This window comes from Sturnira hondurensis, unplaced genomic scaffold (assembly GCF_014824575.4).
Source record: "Sturnira hondurensis isolate 20B ecotype Veracruz unplaced genomic scaffold, ASM1482457v3 Scaffold0004338, whole genome shotgun sequence".
NCBI classification, from domain to species: Eukaryota; Metazoa; Chordata; class Mammalia; order Chiroptera; family Phyllostomidae; genus Sturnira; species Sturnira hondurensis.
The window spans coordinates 4,843,812-4,869,058 of NW_028076969.1; the positions used below are offsets into that span (position 1 = coordinate 4,843,812).

The 25,247-nt window shown below is 47.9% G+C and overlaps 1 protein-coding gene across 2 annotated transcripts in view; it reads right to left on the minus strand.

Moving 5' to 3' along the window:
* Window positions 1-25,247, minus strand: part of FSTL1 (follistatin like 1) — a 54,382-nt gene that overhangs the window by 8,729 nt on the left and 20,406 nt on the right. For both annotated transcript variants that reach the window (XM_037045586.1, XM_037045584.1), the window contains exons 3-9: window positions 10,856-10,960; window positions 8,647-8,776; window positions 7,762-7,794; window positions 6,352-6,482; window positions 3,524-3,642; window positions 2,103-2,215; window positions 1,685-1,795 (exon numbers count right to left, since the gene is read on the minus strand). In XM_037045586.1, the coding sequence (XP_036901481.1) occupies window positions 1,685-1,795; window positions 2,103-2,215; window positions 3,524-3,642; window positions 6,352-6,482; window positions 7,762-7,794; window positions 8,647-8,776; window positions 10,856-10,960 (742 nt within the window). The remainder of the gene's footprint in view (window positions 1-1,684; window positions 1,796-2,102; window positions 2,216-3,523; window positions 3,643-6,351; window positions 6,483-7,761; window positions 7,795-8,646; window positions 8,777-10,855; window positions 10,961-25,247) is intronic.

The window sequence follows — 25,247 nt, forward strand, 5'->3', positions numbered from 1 at the left end:
TGATTCAGGAGGTTTGGGATGGAACCCCGGAATCTGGACATTAACCGAGAATAGCACTTGTTGGGAAATGCCGCTCCACTATGGCTTCCTGACTTAAGCATCAAGCTGCCCCTCACGGTGACGTCCCTCAGTTCTGGCTGCAGCTGGCTTCACCTCTCGGTGCCCCTTCTTTTCTATGCCATTGGGATTTAGGATCTAACTGTCAAGTACTGACCTGAAAGTCCCCTGGAATGCCACCGCTACAGTGTCCTCTCAGACCCCTGGCCCACACACCAAGACGCTAAGGCCTCTGGGGCACCACCATGGGGAGTGCTCTTTATACCCATGTCGGGCTCTGAACCTGGGCCACCCAGGGAGGATCAGCAGTCCAGCGCTGCTGTGAAAATGAGCAGCGTCCCATGGGGGCAATCCTTTGGGTTATGTCTGATGCATGTGATGGGTCTCATTGCCCAGATGACCGCACCAGCTGTTCACCAACTGCCTGTGTCCTAGAAATGGACGGCTACCTCTGCTAAGCCAGACCAGGAGCAGTTAGGCGTGGACAGCTACGGTGGAGAGTTTTGGGAAGATGAGTACGGGATGCTTTCTGGTTGAGGTACTGTTTTAGACGTTCCCTCCTGGCTTCAGTAGCTCCTGTGTGCTTGGCCTGGCTACTTTGGCTTTGATTTCGCCTCCAGCAACTTCTAGGCATTTCTAGTCTCTAAACAGCCTCTTCCTGCTCTTTCATTTGTGTCTGAAGTTAGACTGGCTTCCTGCCCTTTCACACTGAGAAGAGACTCGGTCCTGGGGAGTGGGAGATGAGGGATCCCCTGGGTAGTACTGAGTTCCATTTGCACTACTGGTGTTGTCTGGCTTTCTGGTTGGCTTTTTGTTTAGAACCACCTCTTGGGTCCTCCACCTCCAGTTACCAGATTACCTGACCTTGAACATGATCCTAGGACCAGCCTGCTTTTTTCTTGTCTCAGTTGGATTTTTAAGATATAATTTTAAGTTCACTCTATGTATAAATTTTGTGCTTGACTTCTTCCAACGGACCTTTCTTCCCAGGGTAGATGTGACCTGGCTTCACCCTTCTCTGTTTTGCCTCCATTCTGAAGGGTGCTTGATTTTCCCCTAGGTCCCGGCTTTAATCTTTGACATCACTGTAGCCCAGAACCCTGAGGGGACCCTGGTGGTTCCAACATACACTCTGGCTTCTGCATTGGTCCCCCAAACTCTGACATCTCTGTATCCCTAACCCACCCTGCACATGTCTCAAACACCTTGACTTTCTCTTTTTTAAAGGAACATCTAACTCTGTTAGCCCAAAGAAGATCTACAAACATTTTTCCTTTTTCTCTTGAGAATGGGTGGTGAGGAGGATTCTTTTCATCTCCAAATGCCTGAGACTTTACACAGATTTTCCAAGCTGTCATAAGGACTAAGTGGGTTATATAAAGTGCTTAGAAGAGCACCTGGTACACTGTTCTCACTAACTGTGTGCTCTCATTATGACCATTACTATTCCAATCACATATCAACACTGGATCTTGCCCTGGGTCTTGAACCTCCTGCTACCCAGGTTCCTTGCTCCCAGCTACCACCTTACTCTTCTCTGTCACCACACCCTGACTTCTCTCGTGGTGATTTCAAGAAGGACACTCTCTCCCCATTGCTCCTTCTTTCTGCCTGGGTCACAGCTCACCGTCACAGGTCATGGCTGTGCAGACCCAGTTTCCACAGGCACAGACGCAGCGGTTACAGTCCACCTCGGTCTCCGCTCCGTCGGCATACATTTCATCCTCCAGGGCACACTCTGTTGGGACCAGATATAAGGTGATAGTTTAGGGTGAAGGTGGAACAGAGCATCTTTACTACAGTCTGTGTACCTTACCCTTTCCCAAGACCAGAACTGCCTGTCACTCACAGGCACCATATCTGAGCAAATGCCACCAACAACCACAGGTTTGGGGACCTGAATAGCACCATGGAGATGATGGGCCGGAGCCAACTTAGAACTGGGGAAAGGAATTTTCTTAGCAAGCTCTGGAGAGTTCCATCACTTCTAGCCCTCTCAAAATGCTGCCGCTTCCTGTAACTCCCCGTCTTTGGGTTAAGCATACTCTTCTCTGGAGGGTTGAAGGATGGGTTGAGGCACTTGAGGAACTCCTGGAAGCTGAGTTTCCAGTCAGCATTTTCATCAGACAGTTCAATGAGTGCGTCGACACAGAGTCCTCTGAAACAAAACACAGGAGAAATGGGTCACCCGGCCCCCAGCTTCACTCCTGAAGAAAGGACATCAGCACCAGGGCCACATACACCTGGAGTTCCCAGAGGTGGCCAAGCAAGTGACTGTTAATTGAGAAAGTTTCTCTCTATACTGACCTCCCACAACTGTTGACTGTCCTGACTCCTGCAAACATCCAGCCTTCAGTTTGTTCTGCCAGATGTCAGATCACTCAAATGTTCCTCCCTGAACGGTTCTGTCCAGTTTTGATTGACACACGTTTCACTACCTGCATACCTTCTACCAGGAACTGCCTTTCCCTATGGTACAAGCCAACCAAACTAGGAAAATCAAGACCAAAGAGGGTCACAGATGATGTGAACGGATTGTGGGATCTGAAAGAATGTGGAGTTCAACAAGCATCACCATTCTAGAGCAATCTTCCAGAAAAGGTTCATAGAACCCCAGCTCCCTCAGCCTCCTGTGGCTGGGACCTGAGCCCTGGTCAAGCCCTTACTACCCAAATGGCCTTGAGCTAACCATTCAGCCTTCCTGTGCCGGCTTTCTCATCTGTAAAGTGGGGGCAAGGGGTCCTCCTTCACTGGGGCATTATGAAGAGCAAATGCTGAACTTGTAAAATATTGTCTAACCTTAGGTTATCAAAATATGAAGTATTTTCACATATTACGTGCAGGCCATGGACTACCATTAAGAAGACTCTCTCTAGAATCTGGGCTTCACGCTTTGTACTTCTTTTGAACCAAGTGGTGCTTAAACTGTTTTTAATTCTTACCAGCGTGCTGGAACCACACCAGAAGTTTCATTTTTATTAATATCTACTCTGGAATAATACCAGAAATGGAGAGGGATGTACTCACATTTGGAATAATTAGGGTTCTCTATGTGAAACAGCACCAATTATCTTAAAATCAGAACTAAAACTATTTCAGATGTACAGTTAGGTAATAATACATTACAGTAATTCCTTCAGAAAATTAACCACTAATACATTACTCACAACATTCAGAAACAACTTTGCCCTGATGCAATCTTGGTCATTTATTTAAAAATTACATTCTTCTATTCCTTGCAAGTTCTAGCCAAAAACAATAACCACCTGATCAGATACCAGTGGTGCTGTATTTATTAGTTCACAAAGTTCATAATGTTCACGGAACAGACCAGGACAGAGTTCCTATTTTGTTTCACTTCATATTAACAGTGGCGGCTCCTTCGCAGGTAGGAAGGGTTTCAGATCCCCTCTCCGGTCCAGCCTTCCCCTCATGGACCCCTCCCTGGCCCTCTCACCCCACTCACCTGAGCAGCTTGTTATTCTCCTGGTCTGCGTAGGTGGTGATGTTGATGGCGGTTTCATTCTGCTCCACAAATTTCAGGAATTCGCTGGAGTCCAGGCGAGAGTCACCATTATCGAAGTTCTACAAAGGGGGTGAAGGGATCTTTCAGGGACATTTTGTAGAACCCAGTTTCGGCATCCCCCAGTCAGCTTGACCCACCTCTGGTTCACCTTGTTCTTGACATGTTCCAACCAACCCTGCCCTGGCTGGGCCTCCAGAGAGCTACAGCACCCAAGGCCCAAACCCCTGGGCCCCCAGAGAAAGCCCCAAGAACACAGAGTGGAAGTGCGTGGGGAGAGGCTACCGAGAGCCTTTCAAACCCAGACCCTCGGGAGGGCAGCCGGAGCACAGCCTGCAGTGGCCAAGAAGCCTGGTGCCTTGAGAGACTCTGTAGACAGTCTCGATGGTACCCTGGGGTCAGGCCAGCCACCACGCCACATTCTCAAACCCCAATGAACATCTAATAACAAAGCTGCGAGTCAGAACCTCTGCAGCAGAGTCCAAGATGTGTATTCCTAACATGCTGCTTGGGAACAATGACAAAGACGGCCCTCAGAGCTCACGGGACCATGTCTCACTGCTTGATTCCCAGCTTCCCTCGCCTGCTCGGTGCTTCACTTTCACACTGGTGCCCCTCACCGGCTGCACCAGGGAGGAGCCAAAGGCCAAGGGTCTGCACCAGGAACCTGCAGTCAGAGGTGCTGCAAAGTCCCCAACACTCTGCCCTGTGCTGTGGGCCCCACTGCAGACACGTGCACAGGTCCTCAGCTCGGCCGGGGCAGGCTGTCCCCGTAACCCCGCTGACATCCCACGGGCACAAGGTGAGGGTGCCGTGAGCTCAGGCATTGGTCCCACTTGGGCAAGAGAATAAACCAAGACCTTTCACTCCGGCCTTTCACTTGTTCACCTGCAGGTGGAGGGTGTCAGTTTCAAGGCAGGGATGAAATTCCAAGTTGGACACTTTTGTTTTCCTAAAATAGTTCCAATGGAAAATATTTTTTCTTTCAAAATTCTTTTCGTAGGCTGCCTTGTATTTCTGCCCTAAGAAATAGTCAGCGCCCCCAAACATTAGCTCCTAGGTGGCTCCCCAGAGGGTGTAAGGATTTCTGGAGGAAAGGTCTGCCCAGGTTCCTAGGTTGTGGGTCAAGGTAAAGCTCCCAACTCTCCTGCCATTACTGTCCTGGGCACATGTATTCCACTTTAAGCTGGTAAATCTTTCCATGCACGCGCAGTAACAGGAATGTGTAAGACACCCATGACAGCCTTGTTTAGCGCCTGTGTACCACTCTTGTCTGAACTCCTAGGAAGAGATCTCACATGTAGCCACCACACATTCACCCTGAGGAAGCTTCTCTGAGTGTTCACCTGTGTCACCTTGATTCATTAAGGGAGAGAAATGAAATCAGGTTGACCGGGTGACATGCTTAGCAATGCAGAACTTTCTCAAGTCCAAATGTCGCAAGAGCTGGGCAGACCAGAGCAACTCTTACAGAGCCTAGCTCCACCAGAGCCTGAATCAGACCGAGTGTGAGGAGAGGAATAGTCCAGTGGTGGCTGTAGACCCAGAGGGCACCAGAGGTACTCAGAACCTAAAGACTGCAGCCCAGGCAGCCCTCCAAAGGCAGTGCTGAGTGCACTCACTTCACATTCACTGGGACCAGAACCCAGGCCTGCAGCTGAGAGAGGGGCCAGCTTGCCTATACTCATCTCACAGGAGCCCCTTTGGGCTTCCCCAGGCCAGGTCTGTATGTGGAACCCATAGGAAAAACGAGGTCTGATACCAGCCCTGGAAACAACTAGGAATCCCTTAGGGGGCCTGCATGCACAGGGGTCGGGGAAGGATCATGAACTTGGACCATGAACCAACCTTAATTCACTTGGCCTCTGTTCAACCAAACAGCTACCAAGGCATAATACCTCCTTATTCCTACATTTCTCAGCTTTATACTCGATAACCCGTTTCTTCTGTGGAACCACAGGGTTGTGGAAAGGCAGGCAGTGTTGTGAGACCCATGTTTGAGGTTTACTGCAAGTTTGGAGGCCGTTGAAAGGAGGAGGGCCAGGCCAGGCCCCACTCATGTCCAGTAGCTGAGATGATGGGGAACGTAATACCAGGGAAAGGGAGGTGAGAAGCCCGGGTCCATTCTCAGCCCGGCCACCTGGAGTCTGCCCCCCAGAGTCCAGGGTGTGTGTGTGTGTGACACGGCCATGAAAGGCTCTTTCTACCTGGGTCTTCCCCTCCTCATTCTGCTGCACTTTCACCTAAGGAAGAGTGACTGAATTGAATCACCAGCTGAGGTGAGAGTCTGATACTGGTCTGAGCCACATTCTGATTAGACTTGCTTTTTAACTAATCTTGCTACAAGGAATGCCAGCTGGGCTAGAGGGCCATTCACACGTTCAGAAACAGTCCCTGTGAGATATCAGATCACTTACCAACAGGCAACTGTTTGCCTGCTGGGAGGGAGTCTCCCTTTGAAGACTGGACACACAGGCCTCAGGCAGGCATCCAAGAGTAGGTAGCGAAGGACAGATGAAGAGCTTCCCAGACAAGGGAAAGCTAAAGGGGCTTGTCACCATGGCCAAGTGTGCTGGACCTCAGACTGTGCTGCTCCACTCCCACTGACTGAGCCGGTCAGAAGGCCACTGTCACTGCTCCACAGAAGGAGCTATGATGAGGAAACACTGAGGGACTCCCACAGGTTTGTATTTCCTTGTGGTGTGGCCACGGGAGAGGGAGTCTCCCTTCCTCTAGGGCTGACCCATCTCTGGCCCCCAGCTCCGGATTACCTTAAAGTACTTGTCCAGGATTTCACTGTAGTTGCTGCCTTTGGAGAACCAGCCGTCCGGAATGATCTCTGCTTCCAGCCACTGGATGATGCGGCGCCGGAGCTCATCACGGTTGGACTGATAGCAAACGACTGCGGGAAAGGGAGAGAGGCCAGCGGAGCGTCACCTGGGACCCACCATGTGGAAGCCCTGTGTCAGGGCTCTGAGGGTGGCATGGCACTGAATTCCACGGCGCTCAGGGAAACGGGATGCTCGGGCACATGTCACAGAGGAGTCAACTGGCAGCACGCACTGAAATATCTGACCCAGGATTCATACTCATGTCTCTAAAGAATATATGAAGATCAGTAACACTGAAAAAGAGAGACTATGTTGCTTAGATGAGAAAAAAGGGAAGAGCAGCAAAATAAAGGACATTTTCATGAACTTTATGAAGCTGAGGGGAAAATAATCAATCAACAGAACAGCTCTCTTGGCTCAAAGATGATAAGCTGAAATAATAAATGAATAAAGAAGAACACTGCAGTTCTTTATGCCACTGGATTTCTGATCCCCTCTGTGTAGCTCTTCTCTCTCTCATCAGCTGTGTCTGTCAGAAGTTTCTTCCGCCTAGAATTCACAACGCTGCGTCATCCTTCGTTATACACAGCAGAAAACGAGGCGAAGGGAGGGCCCTGCTGAAGCTGTGAGAGCCACGTGGAAACAACTGAGGGGCTGAGAGATGGGTGGATGGGGACGCAGAGAAGGGAAAGACTGGCGAAAGGGAATTCCTGGAAGCCAGTATGTTAGGATGTGAAAAGGGCACTGAGCCAGTAAATGAAAATCTGGGCACCTTCCCCACTCTGCCACTGTGTAGCTGTGTGACTCAGGGAAATTCACTTGGCCTCCCTGAGACTCAATATCCTCATGTATAAGATAATCACAATAAGACCTACCTCACACGGTTATTGTGAAGATTTAAGGAAAAATATATACTAAAGGAGTCTGTAATGATAAATTATGATGAAATTTTACTTTTTCTTCATAGAAAATCACAGAATAAATCTTATTGGCATTCTAAATTATCTCCTTTCAGAAAGCTGTGCCTTCCGACTCTGCTCAGCCCATGACATCAACATGTCTTACAGAGCATTCATTGGAGGAAGGACTCAGCGGCTTTCTTGTCCTTGCAGTTCAATCACTACTCAGAAAAATGCAAAATGCAGTTCACATTCTGATCCAACTGGATGCTTCAAATGGCAGACAAAAAGGTGACATTTTGCAGCTTTCTGAGCTATGCTGAAGAGCGACCAGTTAGTTGTGGGTCGCTGGGGCTGACACACAGAAGATCTTGTGATCTTCAGCAGGGACTGTGGGGCATGAAGTTGCCATCATGAAAGAATTTCCTCCCACAGAAAAGCAGGCACTCACCAGGGCTGGCAGAGGGACTTACAGACTTCTTCTCTGAAAGACAAAAGGAGAACATGCACAATGCAAAGGCAAGGAAAAAGAAAATTTCAGCGTAATACTAGGATTAAAGCTGCCCCACCTTAAGGGAGTCACTTGTCACTTTTTCATCATTTTGTCATAAGCCCTTGTCTCCTATTCTTCCAAGACCCAAGTTTAGGGGTCTTTCCTTTCCTGCTTTGTTTGACATTTTCAGGCCACCAAGGTCCCTCCTGGTCTCACACCTCGTCTTGTTAGGTTGAGGGGTGGGGAGGTCACTGGGACTTTGATAATTCATGTGGAATCACTGTGGACATTGAAATGGAGTGGAGACCAACATGTGGGAAACAGCTTCTTATTTCTCCAGGGAAGTTCAAGGCTGAGAAAGGCTAGGCCTGGGGCTAGTGTCTAATGAGCAACAAACGTGGGACCCCTTCCCTCTTATCCTAATGACAATGGTTTGAGTGTAAAATGCAGAAAATGTAATTAATACCAGGGCTGAAAGGTACCTAGATTTTAAAAGGATGGAAAAAGTGAAACTTACCTGCTTTTTAAAAGACGCAGAATGCACTTAAACACTTCCTTACTATTACTGATTGCTGATGTGGCCCCCTATCCACTATCTAGCTGCAGACAGAGCTGGAAGCCCCCCTGAGGGTCTGATGCAGGAAACCTTGGGGACAGGCCTGGGTCATCCTGGATGAACCAAGCAGGCTCATGAGTGCCAAGAGGATACGCCTCCAAGAACCTGGGTGGTCTCCACAGCTTTGGGTGCTGAGGTTGGGGTGGAAAGGACTCCCAGAATCCACGCCGCACTGCTCCCTGGCCCCACGGCTGCAGCTGGGATGTGGTGGTGAGAGAATTCCCTACCTTTGCAGTGCCCATCATAGTCAACCTGGATTTTGGACCCCGTGAGGCAGGCATCTCGATGCAGCTCACAGTGGTTGAGGTAGGTCTTGCCGTTGCTGCCACACACAGGCCTCTTGTGAGGTTTGCATTGCTGAAACAGACCCGCAGAGGGTGTTCGTGCAACTGAGGGTGCTGACACACACAGGAGGGTGCACACACACACACACACACACACACACCTGGTGGGGACTCCCCACCAGCAGAGCTGGCCTCTGTCTAACCACAGCAGAGGGAGCCTCGGCTGTGGCACCTGTGACCTACCCAACTCAGTGCTGAAGACACCTGATCACTCTGCAGCCCCACATGGCCCTGCGTGCTGATGCAGGTTCAGGGTCATCTCTCCTATTCGGTGAAGATACGGACCCCTGCCCCACCCCTATGAAATTAGCAGAAAGGGCATTTTTACTAGATGCCAGGAATTTGGATTTTTCTTCACTTTGTCACTTTGTAGAAAGTCATTCAGTGTATTTAGATGATCTAAGATACCTTAAAATTCCAACATTCTATGACACAAAACAGCCAGAGCTGAGAACTCGAAATATGGAGACTGAAAGGCACGTAAACACCCCAATTCCTCAACTCTTCTGGGGATAAACCATAAGAATCTTCACTCTCTTGTTTGTTCAGTATTTTGGGGCCATTGTGTTTTCCTCCTAATCTTAGATACAGCTGCCTGCTGTGCAGCTGGGGTGGGGGTGCTGGGGCCTCTGTGAAGGACTACAGAGAGTCATTTCGAACAGCGAAATAGACTAAAGTTCATTTGGCCACTCAGGTCTGCTCTGGCTATTTAAAGTGCCATGGTCAAAGGCAAGCTCAGTTTCTTAAGACTTTTGTGGTTTTTGAAAGGCAAGAGAGGGAAGCAAGTTCAGTTCAGGCCTAATAAAAGCACTGAAGCAAGCAAGAGCAGATGCAGCAAAAAGAAACCCAGATCACGAGATGGGGGGCAGTCCAACCTTTCCAATTAATAGGCAAGAATACGAAAGCCAGAATGGCGAACTGCACCCAATCAATTCTCATTACTGAGTTCCATGTGCTGGGCACTCGGCAAAGCCAAATACGGTCTCTATCTTCACAGCATCCAGTGGCAACAAGCTTGCTCAAATGTCACACAACTGTTCGTGGTCGAGGTGAGGCCAGGTTTCTGAACCCTAAATTTGGGCTTAAGCCACCACACAGTGGCCAGTGCACCTCCAGGAAGGCCCTGCCAGGCTTCTCAGCTTGCCTGTTTTTCAGGCTTCTAAACTGAGGGACTTCCTGCTGGGGCAATGGATCAGGATCCTTCACGTGGTGACTAAGTTGGGTGTATTTATTTGCAGAAAGACAGACTGATTTTGACAAAAGCAGGGGAAAGGGCACACATCGAGGGTACTTTCATTTGCCTAAGGGTGAGAACTTATCAGAATCCTGCTTAGGAGAGAAGTATTTCTTGAAACTCACTTTTTGCTTTTTATAGTTTATTTCAAACCAAAGCAAATCTGAAAACCTGCATTCTGTCTATTTTTTAAAAATGTGTATTTCTTAGCACGCCCTAGTGGGAATCAATCCTATAGAAATAAAGATAGCAACAAAAGTGTTATTATTTAGTGGGAAATGAACTAAGTGTCCATCTATAGGAAAACGATTACATACATCTGGTTCTTTTATATCACTAAAGATTAAAATGTTAAAAAAGGAGTCAGAACTATACATGCAGATCTACAGGGCTTTCCGTGATATATGAATGAGTACAGAATGCAAGTTGCATATCTACATATCTCTCTCTCTATATGTTATGATCCCATTTTTGTATAAAATAGATGGGAACCATAGCTATATGTTTATACTAGCAAAGGAAAAAAATGTGGAAATATATACCACACTGGTTAACTCAGACTAACAGGATTTGAAGGTTATGCAGATTATTAATATTGTTTGTACAAATATCTATACTTACTTATTTTGTAATTAAAAGTCTGATAAAGCTAAATTATTTATTTTAAAAGAAAAAATATCCCTGCATTCACATCTGATTTTTAACTCCTGGGATGAAAATTCTACTCTGTTCAGATAGGCAAGGTGTGCTTTCATAGAGATAATGAAATTGTTGCACTGCTGTGCCTGCTAGCACGTGCAGCAAGGTGGCCACACTGGCCTTGGCCCCTCTCCTCTGGCTCTTGACCTCAGGACTTACTTCGATGCAGAGGCAGGTGGGCTCTCCCTTCTCTGTGACTGCACATTCCCGGCCGGCTCCACAGAACACATTGGCACAGATCTTGGATTTACTCTTCAGTTCTTCCTAAAACACAGAATCATACGAAAACCATGTCACTGAAACCAGCCCACCTTGGGATGGGCCAATGGTGGTGATTCTCTTTCAAGCACAGGGCTTGGTCTGGAGTCAGGGCTCATGGTGTTGAAGGTCCTGAACCGCCTGAAGCTTCCCCAGCAGCCAGCACCAGCCTTGCCAGCACTGCCCCAGTCCGGGCCACCTCTGAGTCCCTAAGATTGTTTCTTAAAGAGCAATTGCTCCTTTCTTGCACACTCCCTTTTTTCTAATAATGTTTATCAGGTAATATAATATTATCTATTATTTGCCAACATTATCCTAAGGAATGGAGATACAGAGGATCAGTCCCTTTCCTCAAGAAGCTCCATGATGCTCTGAGGAAACACAAATAAAGAGCTCTTCACAAAGCAATATGGAAGTGCCAGAGAGCTGGAGGGGGAGAGGGGGAGAATCCGATGAGATACTCTGACATAGGAGGCCTTAACTGATTCTCAAAGGATGAGAAGAACAGATCAGGTAGAAATGGAAACATTAAACAGAAGGACTGATATCCGAAGGGCCAAAATCTCACTAAGCAGTGTTCAGTCAAGGCCATTATCATCTCAAAAGGGGAAAGAAAGTTGGCTACGCCAAGGAAGCACGGCCTTACTTAGCCCCGCCCACATCTGCCTCTGGCTTTACAGATCGAGAAAGCCAAGCTTCCTCAAACCACTTACGGCCAGAATTCCTGTTCAGACGATGCACCAGAACTGAAAGGCAGGAGAGGGCTTTAATCTGTGCCTCTGGGCCGCTGCCCACTGGGGTGGCATTGCCTGTGACAAAACAATAGAGTCGGTAGGGTAGGGGCCGTGATGGGATCCCGAGATAGGCCATAATAAAGGTGGAGTTGAAAGTAAGATTCTGCCCTTCTGGTCACGTCTTGTATACCATGCGGGGAACTCACACTCAAAAACTCACTTCTAACAGTAAATTCTTATAGCTGGTAAAGGCTTTTCATCCAAGAATAAGTCAAAGCAAAAAACAAAGTAGATATTCAGAGCTGAGGAGCTGCGTCCAATACAGCTGGTCTGCTGCCACCCGGAGGCTGCTTTGCAAACTCCAGGTTATTATTTTCTCCCTGAGCCAGCTTGCAAGTCATACAAGGCCCCCGATTGGTCTAGAAACTCTTGCCATGCTCACATTTCATTGGTTCACACGCTGTTGTTACACCCATTCTTTTTGGATGTTGCTAAGGCAAATTCAATGAAGCTGGCAGGCAGGAAAGAAAAAGGAAGTAATTCCCAGAAGGCAGGGAGGCCTATAGAGCTGTTGTTTCCTAAGCCAGGAATGGAGATAGAAAGAGAGCACATTCCCCACGCAGAGCAGCCCTCTTGGAAACTGTGTCTGGGAATAGAAAGAAGATCCAAAAAGGAAGAAGAAAAGGCTATCACTAATTTTAAAAATCTCAGACAAGACTCTTCTTTCCCTTTCAGGAAACAACCCACTAACAGAGGGGTACAGACAAATATATAACCCTCTGTGGGTGTGTCACACGAGTTACACACAGATGCATAAAAGGCATGATGGGACATATGCCTGCACTTAAAAGACACAGCTCCTCGGCCTTTAGCACGTAGCTAGCTGCATGCTGTAACTCGTCACTTTCATTCTTTGAGCCTCAGTTTCCTCCTCTGTAAAATAGGGATAAATACCAACTCTGCTCTGTGAGGATGAAATGAAATACTATATTTGGAAGTGCATCATGAACTGTAAAACAAACTGCCTATGAAAAGTGTTGTTAATGTTAATGCTCATAGAGTTTCTTATAGGAATAGCCCGTGGCATTTATGGAGCCTCTTTTTTAAAAAATCTTATGTTGTTGATTTTAATGTGTATTAAAAATAAAAGCTTTTAGTTATAGGATGAGTTCAACCCAAGTCATTTTTCAGAAATAGTTCTCGAAAATCCATATAAAGAGATAGTCTTTATTCAAAATATAAAGGCTAACACTTGAACAGTACAATTAAAATTTTTGAAGTGTTTTCATACATAGGATTTCATCTTACTGTGTGGACCTCTCTGAAAGAACATGCGTGTTATTAACCCCATTTTATGGAAAAGAAAATTAAAGATCAGAAAGGTCAAGTAACTTCCGGAGGTCTCAGATCTAAAATGAGGAGCGCTGGGTTCCAACCCAGATCCTCAGACAACAGATGATTAAACTCCCATTTATAAATATGTGGCACCCTGCTAAGAGATTTTTATTATACATTATCCTTTAAAAATTTTTTTAATTTATTGATTTGAGAAAGAGAGAGAGATTTGTTCTAGTTATTTATGCATTCATTGGTTGATTGTTGTATGTGCCCTGACTGGGGAATGAAACGGCAACCTAGGTGCGTCGGGATGATGCTCTGACCCACTGAGATGCCTGGCCAGGCCCTATACATAATCCTTGTTCAGCTCTACAACAGCACCATACGCTCAACGTCCACATCATCCTCATTCTACAGATGAGGGAAGGAGGCCTTATCAGTTTACTAACTAGCTAGCCAGTGGCAGAGCTCCGATTCTACCAAGTCGAAAGGAAAAGTTCTTTTATGTTTATTTTCATACCCAGAAGATTGAAGGTTAAGGAAATTATAATGAGGATGTGATTTGCATAGTTTGTAAATGTCAGGCGAAAGTGCTCAACACTGCATCAGAGTGTTAGATTTGAATTCCCACATCCCACCTCTGCTCCTTAGCTGCCCTGGTAGTGGGCAAGGCACTACCTTCGAACCTCAGTTTCCTCGTGTGTACAGGGAGAACCCCGACCCCTACATGGGCCGTGTGCGGGTGAAATGAGATGTACCACATGGATCAGCGTGCCTGCCACACAACTGAAAGTGGCCATGATTATGGTGCACAACGGAGCTTTCCCACTGAGATGATGTTACCACTTCGGGCTGCCACGTCCCCACCCGTCCCCCACCTTGCACTGGAGTGACAATACTGAGAGCGGGACAAACTGAATGGGAAAAATAAAGGGCCTACCAAGCCCTGTTTATCCTGTTTGGAGACCACAGAGAGATGCCAGTTACACAAGCATTTCTTTGTGCAGGTGGCGTATCTGTCAATAGGTGGCGATCTCTCTCTTTGTCTCACAAGCCCAGAGCCGCAATGCAGAGCAATGTAGAGAAGCTGGGCTCCCGCGACCCCTCCCAGCTCTGCCTCCCTTGCCAGGTGCGGTGGGGAGGTGGATGATGGGGCTGGTGCCCCACAGGCACCAGCAGCAGGAACCAAGAACTGGGGATCTGTTAACTTGGGAAAGAATGTCTTACCTGAAGCCCTCATGATCCTCCCCAATTCTTCCTATTCACAGGCACGCTTTAGTGCAGAAATCAACAACAAAGAACATTTTCTCCCAAGATGTGGCTTCTTTGTGCCCGGCAAGCCCTTCCCCAAGTTCCATCTCCTCTGGCAGCAGGAGTGTCGGGAGCATTCCCAAGCTCCTGGGAAGTCCCTTAGGGGGGTCGGTGGTTTTACCCACCTGTTAAGTGACTGATTTTGAATGGGGGAGAACATCTTGAGATGTTTGTGGCAGGACCATGTTCACGGGTAGGGAGGGTCGTGGTAAGGGAGAGAGGGATGGGGTGGGTCAGCAGGTGTTGGAGAGCAGGTCTTGCCAGCTGATCTGAGGGATTTCCCGTGGACCTGGTGGGCAGTGAGGACCTTGGGAAGTTTGGAATGGGGCCGGCGACATGACAAATGTGGTGACTTGGACCATGGTGTCTAGTCCCTTTCAACTTAGAAATTCTGACTCCAAGTGTAGGGTAGCCTGGAGGGAGAGAGGCTGGAGGCAGCGAAACCTGCCAGTGTAGGGCAGAGGTCTTGTGGGGGGTGAATGGCCGAGGGCTGAATGCTAATATTAATTAGAGCACCTACGACTGAGTGAGGCTCTTCACAGATATCCGTCCTCAAAAAATTTGTGCAGGTTTCCATATTTTTTGCTGCATGTGATAGACGGGGAGGAACTGAAGATTCAGAAGAGCTCTGTGATGCCCAGGGGACGTATAACTAGTGGCAGCTGAGTCAGGATTCTGACACAGGTCAGCCCAGCTCCAGAGCCTTGGTATTTATTCCTTTACCAAGAACAGTCATGGGAGGGAGACTGAGAGAGGATACAGCTACCAGGGCTGGTGCAGGGAGAGGTCACAGGGCTCAACGCAGTTCTCACAGATGAAACAGAATTACTTGCTTTACCACCGTAACAATTTTAGGAATTAGGTCCCAAGGCTGTAGGAGAATTTCACCTACGTACAGGTAACCATGTTTGCAGATGAACATTCCCGAGGAGGGCGAGGTCACGGGTACACAGTTTGAATGTACCTGTTAGAGTTGACTGACTGGGGAGAGAGGGTGTGTTCTGGGAGTTTGGACACCCTGATCTGTTGATAAAAATCAACAAAATACTTGCTCCCAACGGAGAGACACCAGGTTTCTAGCACCACCATCTACGCCATCTCCGACTTGCTTCCACGTTGTTTCCATCTGTGCTGCCAGCCGTGCCCTGGGGACCTGGGGTCATGATTAAGTTTCACAATGTAAATTCCTCTCGGTGAAGACTGCTGGGAACATTGCTGACCTTCACCAGGAAAAAACTTCCTCTCTGAGCCATAGCCTCTGCGTGGTAATAAGTGATACTTTACATGTGTACCAACAATTTTGATTAGTCTACAGTTTTTGCTGTCATTTTTGATTTTCAAAACCTTTGAGGATAAACTGGTAGGGATTCTCTCTCATGGTCTTCCACATGTAACACCTATGATGGAGAAGAACCCGAGAAGCACGGACAGCTGGCAGCGTGGGACTGATCCAAGACGTCATGGGGCCTGGCCTGAGGGCCCCAACTTTCATCCAGTCCTCTCCACTAAACCCTTCCGTCTTGGATCCAAGGCCTAAAGAGACGGGATAATTTTTGCACCTGAAAAAGCAAGTTATTTGCAAAACCACCACTAGAGGCTATACTGTGTTTGAGTCTCTGGGCTGACCAGCATTAAATCTGAACATAAAGTACGCTTTGAATGTTTTAAAAAAGTCTTCTGGTGCAAAACAATTTCTGGAAGAACAAAGTGCTTTGGCAGGGGAGGAAGGTTATAAGCAAAGGCATAAAACTGCATCTTAATATACCATCAATCACTAACATGAACTGGGTCAGCTCTGCCTTCCATCCTTTTCCTCCTTCCCAACTTTCTTTCTGAAAAAAATGAAAACAGGCCTTACACATGCCAAGGTGGAATTTTGGCTCCAATTGCCACTATTCTGCGACAGAGCACCTCTGTTGACATGAAAAGGGTTCTCCTTGCTTTGCCAGAATTAGTCATGGAAACTTCGCAACAACATTAAGGCCCCTCCGTTTTGCACAGCAGCATAGAGTTGGAGACAAAGGCACTCACAGAACGGGGGAGAACAGGAGACCCCCATGGTTGTGGGTGGGATGCTGGCCACTCCCGGGCAGCCATCTTAGAATGGAAGCTAGTGGCCCAGGTCTGACAAAGCCAAGGAGAAGGCAAAACCACTTCAGGACCTTGCCATCTAGCTGGAGCACCATGTGACTTCACTCAAATTCTGATTCCCTTCTCTGAAAAGAACATGTGGGTGCATCCTACATATTCCAGGGAAAAAGGAAGGAGTGGTGATTTCTAGCAGATGTCCTGATGCACTTGGCAGTAGGCACTGCATTGCAGGGACAGTGTCCTGCTGTGTGCTCACGACCAAGCCCTCATCTCGAGTTTATGCACCTGAGCCAGATCCTGATTTTGTGGGGCCTGAACTGAAAAAATTTGAGGGGTCCTCCTTAAAAGAAAGAATCTGCAGCGATGACTTGATACTGGGCACAGGGCCTTGGATGGGGCGGTACAAGTTAAGAAGTCTGAAACTGAAGCTTAATTAGCCTCACAGTCAATCTGACCATCTATGTCCTATATTTTCTTCCTAAATGAGAAGGCTTTTGCCCCTTTAGTCTATTAGCCAGAGCCTTATTTAACATTTACACACATATAGTTTATCTCAAGTAGACTAAGTGCTTGTACATTTTGGCTTCCCACAGAATCACCACATTGTCCTGCCGGAGAAAATGCTGAATGAACATTTTTTTACATTAACCCTCATTTGGGATCCATACAGATTAGTGGCAGTGGCAGCGGCAAGTGACAATGGCATCCAGGATGTTTGGGCAAAGGCGGAGCTGGGCTTTATGACATGCACATAAGAGATGCATCAACCAGGAGGATCAGCTTTAAGATTTAAAAAATCCACTATGGACCCATTGTTCAAGATTCACCCAATTCTCCTTTGTATTGATGTCTGTGTTCAGCCTCTACCTGAGCTTATGGGATAACATGCTTCCAACACGGCTCACTCATGTGATATTGTATTGTGTGCCTGAAAATTACTACTTTCAAGTTTCAAACGGGACAAGGCTTTTTATCTTAACCATCGCTGTTATTATTTTACAGATTCTGTCACATTCTCTTGGTGTCTGTCTTGTCAGACTGAAGGGCCTAAGCTGCCACCTTCGCAGGGAAGCCCTTTCTCTGAAACGCCTTCCCCTCTGTATAGTAGGGCTTTCTCGAAGTGGCCCAGACACAGCACAGCAAACTGGATGCTCAGTTTCTCTATAACGCCAAGTTCGGTTTTCTGCAATGGCCCTGACCAGTCCTAGCAGAAGTGAACAGCAGCATTCAGTAAGCACCTACGGAGTTGGAAGTATGCTGGGCACATTCACACATCACTGACAATAATCTCACAAGGCTCTATGAGGTCGGAAGGTTCGCCCCTATTGGCAGTGAGAGGACTGTGACCCCGAATTGTCACCCGCACTGGAGGAGGAGGTTTCTGCTCTCACCCCTTCAGGTCCTGGCCCACGGCGATGATCTGGGGTGTCTCCCCCGGGAATGCCATGCAGTCTCCTCAAGTCAGGCTCATCCAGTGACTCCACTCTGACGGAAACACTCCCCAATGTCTGTCTACACTCCTCAGTTACCCCTGGAAGTGCCCAAGCTATCCTATGAGTCTTCCAAAAGAGTGCTTTTGGCAAGTCCCTGAGTTTCACAGTTTTATCTGTTAGTGTCTTCAGAACACCTGGGTGAAACCTTTCTAGCCAGACCCCTTTCTGCTCCAAATTAGCTTGTTAGGTTTGAGCATGGTATTCATTTTCCATTCTCCAACTGTCTGGCTAAGACTTACCCACGTGGAAGGACAAAGTAGGAATCTAAAAAGTCCTTCAGTCTTCAGTAAAGGACGGGGAAGGCACCTTGGACCCACCACAAAGCATATTTGCTGAGTGCCCATAATAAAACAAGAATAATAATAGTCTGTGACCAGTGCAGTACAAGCTCTACAGCATAAACTCAGAAGGAAGGGCCTCTGCCTTCGAGGACGTTTCTAACGTGGTCAGGGGGACGAAATTAACACACACAGACAGACCAAGGCCGCCCTGAAGGAAATGGGGTTGACTCCAGGCCATGTGGCTTCTTGGCTGAGACGGGACTTGAGCTGAGCCCTGAAGAATGGTAGGATCTGGAAGGACCTGGGTGGAAACCCTGTAGATTTTGAACAGGAGGGTTTTAAGAACAGTTTAGCAGTGGTACATGGGAAGAAAGGGGTGAGGAGGAATTAACTGGAGACACAAGGAAATCAGCTAGAAAGAGCCTGGGGTGATGAGTCTCATGTAAGGTGGTGGCTGGATGAAGAGAAAGTAAGGAATCCAAGAGAAATTTCTGAAGAATAAAGAAATCTGGCAACATACAAGACAGACATAAGGAAGGAGAGACTCTGGAAATCTGCCAAGATCTTTGATTTTCAGGGCCTGGAAGGTTCTGGTGTGTCCGTCACAGATGGAGCCTGGGAAGGGCTGTGGGGGGGAGGGGCAGCAGTGACTGGTCACCTACGGGTAGAAGTCTAAGGAGATGTAAAATATTCCACTGACAGATGAAAATAAAAAGCTTGAGCCCTGGCTGGTGTAGCTCAGTGGATTGAGCCCGGGCCTGCAAACCAAACAACCAAGGTTCGATTCCCAGTCAGGGCACATGCCTGGGTTGTGAGCCGGTTCCCAGCAGAGGACGAACAAGAAGCAACCATACACTGATGTTCCTCTGCCTCTCTCCTTCCCTTCACCTCTAAAGATAAATAAATAAAATCTTTAAAAAAAAAAGAAAAAGCTTGAGATGCACATCTGGCCATCATCCGTGTAGGAGTGGGAAATGTGGCCAAGAGAATAAATGAGCTCAGGAGGAAAGGATGGGAATAGAGGGCTGAGGGCGCTGAGGAGAGGAAGGGACCGGATGTGCACAGAAAGGAGCAGGAGGGAGAACAGGTTGTTGCCAGCCCACATGGACTCTTTGTGCAAATCAGAAAAGGTGTCTCCTCCTCTAGGCAGATGCAACACCTGGCCAGGTTACAGGGCTGCACAAGCACGGTGCAGGTAGGAATTCGGGCCCCCTCCCCTTCTCCTGCAGTGAACAACTGAGTGAGGGCTCTGGAGCCACAGGAGCCAGCAGAGCAGAGTAGATGCATTCAGAAAACTGGGAGCAACACCAGGAAGTACAGAGAGCTCCAAGAAATGGATGATGAATGCCACTATATGAAAAACAATTTGGAAAACATTGGGATGAGACCCACCCCCAGCCTTGCCCAACAAAAAAGCCTTTAAACCTCTGCTAAAACCTGAACCAGTAACCCAGAGGGCAGGCCAGACAGCAGCAGTGAGCTTCTGTGCAGGGAGAACTGATGCAGAAGCCTGGAGACGGGCTCTGATACAAAGCCATCTACAACACAGTGTGACTTAGGGCAAGGTGCTTGACCTCACGGATCCTCAGTTCCCCCATCCATCAAAAAGGGGCTGTATCTGATGCCAAAGTCCCTTAAATCATTAGAATCCTCTTAATGAGAAAGCACAGAAATTTACCGTTCAGATGTTTCCGAATATCAAATTTTATTTTCCCAGGGAAGCTAACCCAAATGCCCAAACTAAAGAGAATGTTTACATGCAGAGCCTCTTAAGGGTGTTTCAGGATTTTTGCTGGGTTTTGTTGGGGAATTAAAATTGGCTTTCATAGTCAAAGAATGTTCATGAGCAATGCCTTCCACTCCCTCCTGGACCGTGGCAGAGGACGTCAGGTGGGCAGTATGGGACCCCAACCAAGTGGCCTTATTTCACTCATCAGTTAACTGGCTGGAATCCTCTACTCCCCTAGAATGCCATTAATAACATTTTTATTCTATTTGTGTTTGCCTTGCAAGGAAAAAAAAAAGGAAAGGAAAGAAGGGAGAGAATGGTTAAAGGAAATTCACATGAGACTCACAACTCTTCATTCCTGCCAAGAACCTGTCACTGAAGTATGTCTGGGACTGCCAGGACTCACATTTACTCAGCATTCATGGTCTAATTATTTCCACATGTAGTTCAAGGAGAATGGCTGATTAAAAGTTTAAAAGAAAGAAAAAGAAACCCACACACCTAACCCCAATACCCTCAACCAAAGAAGGGAGACAGCCCGAAGGCAGCTGTGGGAGCGTGTCCCCTGCAACGCCTGCCACATCTGGACCAGCACTCCTGCACATGCTCAGCACCCGAGCGAGCCAACCTTCCATCTCCCCGGGCTTCCCTAGCCCGGAACCACACAGGACTCACATTCACGGGCGTCAGAGTGAGATTCAGAGTGAGATTCAGAGTAAGATTTACTCCCCTGCTTTGGTGGGAGGCAGGTGAGATGTGCATAAGGAGCTACGAGTCCTCTCCACCCTTTTGCCCCATGGTCTACTGAATTTAGGTGGACCCTGGGTAGTTCCTGATACACAGACCTCCTAGGGAAGAAATCTGCGGTGGCAGAGAACTTGGGTACTTTCCCTGAACTGTGGAAGAGTCCCCCCATATCTGTGGCTCCTTTCTATTATCCCAGTTTGCACCTGGCTCCCCCTAAAACCGAAGGCTAAGCCACCATTCTCCAAGCAGATTCACATGACCTGGCACTGATTCAAATGCCTGACACTGTCACCTACTAGCAACTATTTGGACACATTTAACAAGGCCTTTGTCACGTGGTTCAGAGTCGTCTTCCTCTCTCCTGGGTAATGTTGCCTTAAGATCCGTGGCCTCCTAACCTCCAGTAACTCTCTGGCTACACGGAGCTTCAGCTGTACCCAGGGCTAGTGCAGGCAGCCACAGCATATTTAAGTCACAAGTAGATTAAAATAAAACATATAGGACTCCTGAGGTTCTACATTTTGAAATGAGAACTCATTACCCTTTGAAAACGTCTGCACCAGTAGATTGTTCAATGTTTCTTTAACCCTCGGGTGGGCAGAGAGTGTCCTACAAGACCAGCTAAAATGATGCCAACATCTGGGAAGTCTGACTTCCTGTCTGGACTGCACGAACTCTTCCTGTCCTTTCAGGCTGAGCTCAAGTTCCACCTCTCCCTCCCGGGTGCCCTGTTCCTTTCGGTAGATATGAATTCCTTCTTCCTTCTCTGAACTTTCATTCTACTTCCTCTAAACTCATCTTGATCAGCTTTTAAACAATTCTAATCTACTGTACAGGTTTTGTCTTCCCAGCTGAACTATACCTTCCTAGAGGACAAGGATTATGTATTCGAGTTCTTTTGTAGGTCCCAGCATAGTACCCTGTGTTATGAATCAACCCTTGCTGAAAGCACAAAAGGCTCCTGAAACCCACTGCCCTGAAGATTTGGACAGACAGACAGACCCTGTGCCAACTCCTCTCCTGGGCTGCTCCTTTCCAAGATCAGTTGTTTGGGGGCACTAATCCAAAGACCCCACCCTTCTCCACCAGGCCATAAACATTCAGCCTGAAAATGCACTAATTAGAGACTGTCTTAGACCCACAGGAAGACCTTGGTGGTGGTGTGTGTGTGCGTGTGTATGTTTGTTGGTGAAGTGGGTGGGAGAGCGATGCGGGACTGAAATGACTTCCAGTCATTTCTTCTGTCCACCAGCAACGTACCGCCTCGCTGACATGGGTGAGGGAATGGGAGTTTGGTGGCGGGAAACAGGGTCGAGGGTGAGGTAACATGGGAATGGGAGGTACCCTGGAGGAAGGCAAAAGTGGGTGAGACTTCAGAGTGTAGGGTGGTGGCCTAACCAGGCAGAAGTGGAAACGAAGAGAAGCACGTGAGAAGATGCCAAGAGAAATTGTGAAACGGGCTTGTTAGCCAAGGCAGCTATTTTGTGTTAACTCCTCTGAAGAACCCACCCCTACACTGTCCTATGAGGCCTAAGGGAGGCCAGTTAGTCAGTCTCCCTAAACCAGGAAAAGAAGCTTCTTGCCTCCCTCCACCTCTCCCTGGACCCAGGATGTGTCAGGGTCTCCAACCGCTCCCTTCGCTCATCCTGCAGTGGGCTGCCAGGGAAGGAGGAGGCTTCGGCTACGCCCAAGTGGTTTCCTTGCCCTGGGGCTGGGCAGCTTAAAAGGAACTGTGACATCCAATCAAGAGGGAAGACAATTTGACATATGAAGGGGGCCAGGGTGGTGGGTGGGGAGACCAGGGAGGCTGGGGACGACTGGAACAAAATGGAGCAGAGAGATCCAGAGACCCGGCGCAGCAGAGCGGTGTGAGTCTCCGCCTTTTAACACCCGGACGAAGCCCTGGGAATCTTTGGGGGCCCTGTGGCTGCAGAGCAGCTGTCAAGTTTCTCGTATCTTGGCAATTATTCTCCGGCCTAAGGAATGCAGAAGGGGTGAAAACCCAGCAAGAAACTCCAGGCTAAATGAAGTCTCCATATGTGTGGCTTGGTATGGTTCTAGGAGAAACAGACAGATGCAATTAGAAGTTCTCAGACACTGTGTTGCCATGGCAACTGCTGGCCGGGAGAAAAGTGGAGAAAACCAGGAGTCCAAGGGGTGGTCTTCCAAAGAAATGCCAGGAGCAGGTGACATCCATCACCCTCACACTCCATGGGCGGGGCCTGCACCTCCAGCTTGCCCTCTCCTCGACTCTTCAGGACCTCCCATGCCCAGTGCCCCTCGCCCCCCTCATTCACATCCAGAACAATTCCAAATGCAAACGAAGGGCTCCCTTTAGACGGCAGGCAAAGGAAGGAATGAGGGAGGAGTCAGACTCTTGGAGGAGCATGTGCAGGCAACATTGTTCTCTGCATGGTCTTTGGTCCCAGGGGCTTGCTTTTTGGACCTGAGTCTGAGGATCAGTGAGGGAAGCTGCAAGCTTAATTTACATGTCACTACAGGACCCAGTTTCTCTAGGTGGGGGCACTGGATGGGCGCTGCAGGGCAAGCTGAGCTTGTGAGCTTGTGAGCGAGCTTGAGCCGGAGAATATCTGAGCTTAGGAGGGAAACCATGTGTTTTATCAGCCAAACCGGGACTTTTTTAAGAGTAAAGAACAGCCTTTTAAACAGATACACTTGGGCAACAGGCAAACTACGACACACAGTCACCTTAATTATGAGGCTGCCTAAGGGAAAATGGTTATTTTTATTTTGTAGAGTGGCAATTCTAACTTGGTGTCTGTGAGTCCCCAGAAACCCAGGTATAGATTTTGCAACTCGGTTTTTCTCGGGCAGGCATAACCTAGGAGAGACAAGAAACCCAATGAATGTACTACTCTGGGCACGGCCAGTGTCTTGCCGACTTAATCTCCATTCTTTTAACTACCCCATGAGGATATGCATGGGGTTCTCCTGCTGGGGAGCTGGGAACCCTAAGCAGACGGGACCACTCTTGCTTCAAAATCTTGGTCATCACAGTCCTTTTAACTGCTCCTTTCAAGAGAGAATCATTTATTTATTTCATGCATTGTTGCTAAAGGGAGCTGTTTCTCTATTAGTTTAAGGCCATAATGTGGGCAATAGAGTGGGCTCATTCCCCAGCAGAGAGAGCTACTAACTACCCCCCTGAAGAGGGGAGGCTTTTGGGAGGGCATTCTTACACATTCCAGAACAACTGAACCAAACACAATGGCTCAGTGATCCTGCAGTCACGAAACCCAGGGAAAGGTCAGACTCTCCCAGGGAACCAGCAGAAATGACTGCATTTTAGGCATAATGTGGCCAGCCTAGAAATTATGAGCATGTGGTTCAGCCACAAGCTCAGTTACAAAATTGTAGGATGTTTAAAGGCTAAGGCCCACCCACAGCGCATTCCTAGTATTTTCTCAGGAACTCCAGGAGTCACAGCCATTTGGTAGGAGTTCCTGCCGGTTACTTGAGGACCACGGCTGGTGGTGGCCCTCTTCTCTCAATTCTGACTCAGGGTTTGGAGTCGCCAGGGCCAACCTGACTTACATACCAGCACCTAAACCCAGACAGGTCCCGGAATGTGGGGCACAAATCTCTGGGCTTCATGTGGAGCTTCCCCAAGATTCTGGGGTGGCAATGAGGGGCTCCTTAAAACCTGTACTCATCCACTCGCAGCACTGGTCCTGCTGGGCGTGCATGTCAGGAAGTCGTGACACTGACTGCAGATGCCCTGGACTTTCACAATGACGCAGGTTTGAGGAATGTTAGCCTCTCTGGACAAACTGAGAACTATATAAAATTAGTCTCTTTGAGGGAAGCAATGATCCAAACAGTAACTTACTTTTTTTTAAATCACTGACCAAAGTGCCACTGGACAAGACCTATTTCCAAGGAAGTAAGCAATATGTGGGGCCACGAAGCAATAAAACGCCAGGCATCACGCTTGACAATGGGGCTCAGGGAGAGGCTACCCGGCACCGGTTCCCACACTGCCGACAGTATCCACGGGGGAGAGGGCAATAGTGTGCGGAATTTTAAATAACAGAACTCAACCGACAAAAGGTAACTCAAGACAATGTGCGGCTCAGTGCAATGGTTGACTGGCACATGCCTCAAGCAGCACAGTGCAATAAAAATACAGTATCTGTCTCATAGATGATTTAAAATTTTCTAATGGCCACATTTTGAACAGTAAAAAGACATAAAATTATTTTAGTAATTTGCTGTATTTAAGTAAATGTAGCCAAAATATTCCCATTTCAGTGCATAATCAGTATCATTATGAGATATTTTACACGTTTTTTTTCCGTAGAAAGTCTTTGAAACGTGACGTGTATTTTACATTTACAGCACGTCTTAATGGGACTCATCACACTTCAGGAGCTCAACAGCCGCTTGGGGCTGGTGGCTTTTCCTACCAAACGGCACAACTCTAAACAGAAAGTCTGAGTAGTTTTGACAAATTACTGAAGTGAGGGCTGAAATGAAGAGAGAGTTAAGGCAGCAAGAGTGAGACTTCAACTCGGAATGCTTTACAAGTGCTGTACACAATCGAGGTTA